This window comes from Maudiozyma barnettii (genome assembly GCF_903064755.1).
Source record: "Maudiozyma barnettii strain CLIB 1767 genome assembly, contig: KABA2_11, whole genome shotgun sequence".
Lineage (NCBI taxonomy): Eukaryota > Fungi > Ascomycota > Saccharomycetes > Saccharomycetales > Saccharomycetaceae > Maudiozyma > Maudiozyma barnettii.
Window position 1 is genome coordinate 63,889 of NW_024545248.1, and position 6,951 is coordinate 70,839.

The window sequence follows — 6,951 nt, forward strand, 5'->3', positions numbered from 1 at the left end:
TCAGGCGATGCGATGAGCTGAAAATTTTTTGATTAACATACAAAATAATCAATGATAAATTGATTCTCAAATTAAAGTAACATAACATATCCAAACAATAGAAGTAATACCGAAGTAACCAGTACAACCAGCAAATATGGGGAGATCTACGACATCCAGATCCAGGAAACAAAGACATGATCCACTTTTAAAGGACATCGATTCCGCTCAAGGTAACTTGAAGAAACACTACACCAAAAGAAATCAAGTGACTAAAGAAGGTAATGAGGATGACGAAGACGAAGAATATATCGATGCTAAACATTCTCGTAAGATTTTACAACTAGCTAGAGATCAACAAGATGAAATTGCTGAAGAGGAAAATACCGAGTTGCAACGTGAAGTACAAAATAAAGCCAGATTCCAACATATCGACTATGATGACGACGAAGACGATGAGGATGAACAAGAAGGTGATTTCTCTGATTTTGAACCGGAAGGAGAGTTTGGTGAAGAAATGGAGGAAGAAGAAATCGTAGAACTAGACGAAGAAGATGCAGCTATGTTTGAGCAATATTTCAAGAAGGCTGATGACTTCAACGCAATGAATGGTAGTTATAACTTGGCTGATAAGATTATGGCTTCTGTCAGAGAAAAGGAAGCTGAGATTAAAGAAACTGCTATTGATATTGACGATAATGAAGCTGATCAAGGTGAACATGAAGCTCAAAAGAGACCAATGGATGGTGTTGCTTTACCTGAAAAAGTTATCAGAGCGTATACCACTGTGGGTACTGTGTTGAAAACATGGACTCACGGTAAACTACCTAAATTGTTTAAAGTTATCCCATCTTTGAGAAACTGGCAAGATGTGTTGTATGTGACCAACCCAGAAGCATGGTCTCCGCATGTCGTCTACGAGGCCACTAAGCTATTTGTCTCCAATTTACAAGCGAAAGAAGCTCAAAAGTTTATCAGTATGGTCCTATTGGAACGTTTCCGTGACAATATCGAAAATAACGAGGATCATTCTTTGAACTATCACATATATCGTGCTATCAAGAAATCCATCTATAAACCGAGTGCATTCTTCAAAGGGTTCCTTTTCCCTCTGGTGGAAACAGGTTGTAACATTCGTGAAGCTACCATTGCAGGTAGTGTATTAACTAAGGTCTCTGTTCCAGCATTACACTCTTCTGCCGCATTGAGTTATCTATTGAGATTGCCATTCTCTCCTGCCACCACAGTATTCATCAAGATTCTTTTGGACAAGAAGTATGCTTTACCATATCAAACTGTGGACGAATGTGTTTACTACTTCATGAGATTCAGAATAGTCGAGGATGGTAGTACTGGGGAAGATTCTACCAGAGCACTACCAGTGATATGGCATAAGGCCTTCCTGGTGTTTGCTCAACGTTACAAAAACGATATCACTGAAGATCAAAGGGATTTCCTATTAGAAACTGTCCGTCAAAGAGGACATAGAGACATTGGCCCAGAGATCAGAAGAGAACTGATGGCAGGTAACTCTAGAGAATTTGTTGATCCTAACCAAGCTAAGGACGACATGATGATAGATGTCCAATAACTTCTCAAAGAAAATAAATAAAAATTATATAGCATTTACCATAAAAAAGAATCACACATATACATGTATATTACAATAACAAAATAAATTACAATTTAAAAAGAAATAGATGTGCGCCCACCTACTATCAAACTGTGGACTGTAGGAAATTTAGTCCCTGTTAGCGAAAAGGGCGTGAAATTAATCGATTCTAAGACCTTCCTCTTAACATATGTCCGATCATATCGCTCCAGTGGGCTCGCCTATTGCAGAGGTACAATAGAATACCAGATTGCGAGTATCCAAAAACCGACTCAAGGAAAAACTCCAAGAAGTCAGACAGATAAAAGCAATCAATATCCCCACCACACAACGGACGCAAAACTGAAACGATATATACAACCAGACTAGGTAAAGGCCTTACCCTTTTTCCTTTCCAAAATAAACAGAAGGAAATTGTGTTGCAAGTTAAGAACTTTCCAAATCAGAAACTTCAATCCTTGCTTTTATACTGAAATTTTTTTCAATGGCCGAACTCTTGATGATTTGCTAAGACGCTCCGAGAGTAAACCAAAAATTTGTTAGGGCATCGCAACCCACTGGATGTGACAACAGAGATGTTGGCTACGAAATAGTTAATATACATAAAAGAGATAGTGAAATATAGATATATATGCAAAGAAGTATATGCCAGGAATGAATGTGAATGCGTGGAAGGGGAAGGTTCTTGTTTAATCAGCCATCATCAGAGTTCTCGTCTTTCCTTTTTTGTTTTTCTTGTTATGTTTCTTTGAACCGTTACCTTGCTTACCATTTTTATGGAATGGGTTTGTCAATTGACCTTCAACACCGTCCATCTTAAAGAACTCCTTATCCAAATCTGTGGCAGCATTATACAAAGCAGCCTGTTTACCACCGTGAGTAACAGCCTTAGCGTCAGTTTTGTCATCACCACCAGTATGTGCCGAAAATGTCAAATTCTTCAAATCACGAGCCAAGTCGACGACTTCGATACCCTTGGACTTAGCGGCCTCTGCAATTTGTTCTCTTCTTGTCTCTGGTAGACGGTCAAATACATACAGATCCTTGTTGAATTCCTGGGCTTCTTCGGTGGTGTATGGAGTATCATCGTCCAAATGTGGTGGTGGGTTGATGTACAACAATTTACCATTCACGTAATCCTTTAGAATGTAACGACTCGAACGTGGCTCATCTGCAGAACCGAAACCTTGTGTCATATAACCACGGGCTCTACCATATGCAATCAGCAATTCTTGACCAGTTGGAACGATACCGTTCCCACCTTCATCGACACTCTTTGTTTGAATATGAATACCATAAACGGCTTCCAGGAAATATTTAGGAACTCTTTGAGCGACAAGATTAGAGGGACTAATGAAATCACGAAGTTGATCAATTGGTAGGACACCATTACAGACCAATTCACCATTGTTATAAGCAAAATTTGGAAACACTAAACCAGGACAATCACATAGTTCTACAGAATCTGATAATCTAATGGTTTGGAAATGCTTAGTCTTACCAGGAGTAGCGGACACAGAGACCTTTTTGGCACCAACCAAGGAATTGATGGTGGAAGATTTACCGACATTTGGATAACCAACTAAACCAATTTGTAGTAAGGAGGGACGTCCAGGTAAAGGTTTTGTCAATGGTTCTTGTGGTGCTTTAGTCAAAAATAATTCTTCCAATTGATCTATACTTAAGATCTTGATCTTTTCTTGGATTTCGGGTTCGATCGATTCATCAATCTCTTCTTCTTCCTCTTCTTCCTCTTCTTCTGACATATACTCATCACCTAATTCGTTTTGTTTCTCCAACAATTGATTAGCTCTCAAAGCAGAGTAAAAAGTGAAAGAGATACCTTGTTTAATGAAATATTTAGCCCATTCAATTCTTTGTTTTATAGTCAAAAGATCAGCTTTGTTCACCAGTAACAAATTCTGTTTTCTTTCATCTAGTTCCTTGACATAATTCTCCAGATCGACAGATCTAAACAATAATGGGTTTCTTGCGTCGACAATTTGAACCACTAAGTCGGATCTTTCCACGACTCTCCATAATTGTTTCCAAACTTCGATATTTCTTTCGAAGGGAGTCAGCAACAAATCGTCGTTAGTCTCCTGCAAGAAGGCCAGTTTCCTTCTCCATTCCAAAAATGCATCGTTTTCTTGTCTCTCTAATTGATATTTTGTAGTAGTAGAATCCCAAGCAGGTCTTCTTGGAACAATCAGTTCACGAGCATGAGCTCTCTGTTTAGCGTCCAGCTTCCCTCTTTGTTCGTTAGTTAAACCGAAACCTTGAGAGGTAGCATTCTCGACACCACTATCTAAACGAATGATCTTAACGTTGGAGTGTCTATCAGCAGTGAAATCTTTGTCTGCCAACTCTGCAGTACTTAAAAATTCATCCAAGGCAGTCTCCTGAGTGACAGATCTTAACTTCACCCAACTGTCTTCATGTTTGTCTGTGGTGAATCTCATTTCACCATCTGGCAAATATTCAATCGAGTTTTCTTTCAAACGAGCAGATTGAATGGCTCTCCCTAGACCGATTGTGTTTTTGTTCTTACGATGGATTGGTTTTGGACCCTTTGGAGGTTTCCATTTCTTGACTGGTTCGTTCTTTGGTGGCATATTTGTACTTATATGACTGGGTTTATGTGCTTTTGATATTGTAGTAGACTAAATATCACCGTTAAATATAAGTAAAACCGTTCCATTCATACTAATATACCCAGGTCATCTCATCTCATCTCACAAAGGCCAACTTACTAAGTGGCGCTTCTTTTGAAAATTTTTCATTTCTCCCGCTGTGAAATTGTTCACCTATGCAGAAAAAACACAAGAGCTAGCACGTGACTTCAAGAGTAAAATAGAGGAAATGCAGACGTTGAGATCTTATTACATTCTCTACCCAGCACTAAGTTTAAAGATGTTCAACTAACAAGCTCTTTTAAGTGACAGAATTTAGCTGCTGTTGTGACAAGAGAAGCAGATAGATTCGGCTGGTTAGGGCTAAATTGAAATTAGGATAATCCCTACTATTATACAAGAACGAAAAATTAAAATATACGTATCATTGGCCAATCTCATGATATTTTAATTTTAGAGTTATGAGTTAGTGAAAGCTAGCCACATCGCCCGCTGTTTTTTATGACTTATTCAAAGCTCTATAACATACCATATTAGGCCATATTATCCCACAAAAATATCTCCTGTAGTTATTTTCATGTAATTTAGTGTCTCTTAAGTACACACGTATATAGTTTCTTAAAAACACGATCCTGTTCAAAGTTTCCAAACTAATATATATGTACAACGGGGGAAGGGTGCAAATCACACTATCTCCACTCTAAATTATTTTTGGAATACCGTAGATCATGAAATAACTTAAAAATAGCAACCTCTTCAGAAGAGCAGATAGATCCGTTCAATCTACTAATTATAATTGGAAATTCACATCGGTGTACTAACTTTAAGAAGAAAAACAAGATTATTGATAAGACCCAGCAGATATGTTTCAGATACCTACTGAGTCCAACGTGAATCAAGAAAAGGACCATAAATCGTAATTCCAGCCGAACAGAGGAAATCTAACGGTTGTATAAACTCTCTAGACATTTATCCCATTTATGGTATAAGACCCAGCATTTTTATTCACCCCCTGGCTCATAGTTCTACGAGTACACAGGTAAATCCTTTCTAACCTTAAGCAGCCACAAGATTCAGACCCACCAATGAACCTCTTTTCACCACTGAGAGAGGGAGAGGAAAGTCTTTCCCTGTTTGCTCTTCTGTAGAAATTCCTTGAAATAAATGTGAGAGTGTGCTGCGTCTTAAAAACAACTAACAATAGCAACAACCGACGATAGATACCCCCACGCTCTCCCGTGGACACTGCTACTTGCGAAAGGATGATCAGCTTCCAAATGAGGAAATGGTTTGTCCTTTGAGAAGTGACCAGAGGCCTTCAGAGCTTATATTCCTCGACTTTTGTCATGATTCGAGATCGTTGTCCGGAGGTTTCTGAGCATCAAATCTGCCAGATGCTGCGAAAAGAAGTGGGACGGCCCTGTTACTAAGAAACTTCGCAGGCAGATCCTGATTATGAAATCCCACAGATCTTCTCGATTGATAACTGCAAATCTAAAAAAGGAACAAGAGGATGGATGATATCCAGGTCTGAAATATCATATGTAATCCTTGCTATGTCAGCCAGTTGGGCGAGAGATATGAGGACGGGAAGGTATTGAACTCAATTGTAGCGAAGGATTTTAAAATGGTATATATATAAAGCAGTATTACCAAATGGTTGCGAATATTTGGTCAGTAAAGCAATGGTTTAATGTGATGGTAGTTAGATAAATATACAAAACAAACTATAGTTGAATACTTAAAAAGAAATGTCTTCTTCTGCTATATTGAGAATTTTTTTCTCAGTGTTGGTGACAGGATTTGTTTCTAAAGTCAATGCAGCTATAAAATCCACTCCGATGGATACTTTGAATTTATTGCCTGGTATGACTGCCAGATTTTACAGAACTCCCCTGAACGACACATTTGATTTTACTGCGCGACATATGTACCTTAAGAAGGGGACATATTTAAAAGATGGTAGTACTCTACTCGCTCAAAAGGCTGGTGTAACAAATATAAATATTTATCGTATCATCTATGAGAAGAACGATGTTCTAGGATTCTATATGGACCCGGAAGACCACTATATGCTTGTAGAATTGAGAGGCTATTTCCGTGCACCATTTTCTGGTGACCTAACTTTGTCACAAAAGGTTTATCCTGTTAAAGGTTGCGATGGTGTAAATCTATATCAATCGATCACAAATCATTGGATCATAAGGCAAGGAGTATTCGTTAATAACACTGAAGATGGTTCACTGTGTATAAATAACTCTTCGATGTGGTTTGAGGCTGATGGTGAGGTTAATAGTGATCAGAGTGTCTTGAATACTGCAATGGGTAGTAGTATTCACCAAAGCAGTTATTACTATAAAGACATCTACTACCCTTTTACGATTGTAATGATGGTCAACGGTGATGCTATATACACTGACAACCATGCCTCTATGACTGATGCTGATGGGGAGCACTACGTTCCATTAAATCAACAAACTCTCTTCTATGACCCAAATGAGGATCTCGATGCTGATGATGCTAATTATAACAAAGCCTACCCAAACAATTGTCCTGTTCTAAATGGAGAGAAATTCGTTAACAGTGTCCTTGTTCCTCCTATAGATCGGGTTCCTGATGTATGCCCCTTGTCATATTCCTCGGTGGCCACTTCATCTGCAACAACTTCTCTAGAATCTAGTAGTACTGAATCTAGTAGTACTGAATCTAGTAGTACTGAATCTAGTA

At 38.5% G+C, this 6,951-nt stretch overlaps 2 protein-coding genes across 2 annotated transcripts; one reads left to right on the forward strand and one right to left on the reverse strand.

Moving 5' to 3' along the window:
• Window positions 1-136: 136 nt before the first annotated feature.
• Window positions 137-1,570, forward strand: ENP1 (snoRNA-binding rRNA-processing protein ENP1; the record flags this gene model as incomplete). The annotated part of the gene is made up of 1 exon (XM_041552587.1): window positions 137-1,570. The coding sequence occupies one exon, from the start codon at window positions 137-139 to the stop codon at window positions 1,568-1,570; it is 1,434 nt and encodes a 477-aa protein (XP_041408521.1).
• A 710-nt stretch (window positions 1,571-2,280) lies between these two features.
• LSG1 (putative GTPase LSG1) lies at window positions 2,281-4,206 on the reverse strand (the record flags this gene model as incomplete). The annotated part of the gene is made up of 1 exon (XM_041552588.1): window positions 2,281-4,206. The coding sequence occupies one exon, from the start codon at window positions 4,204-4,206 to the stop codon at window positions 2,281-2,283; it is 1,926 nt and encodes a 641-aa protein (XP_041408522.1).
• Window positions 4,207-6,951: the final 2,745 nt, after the last annotated feature.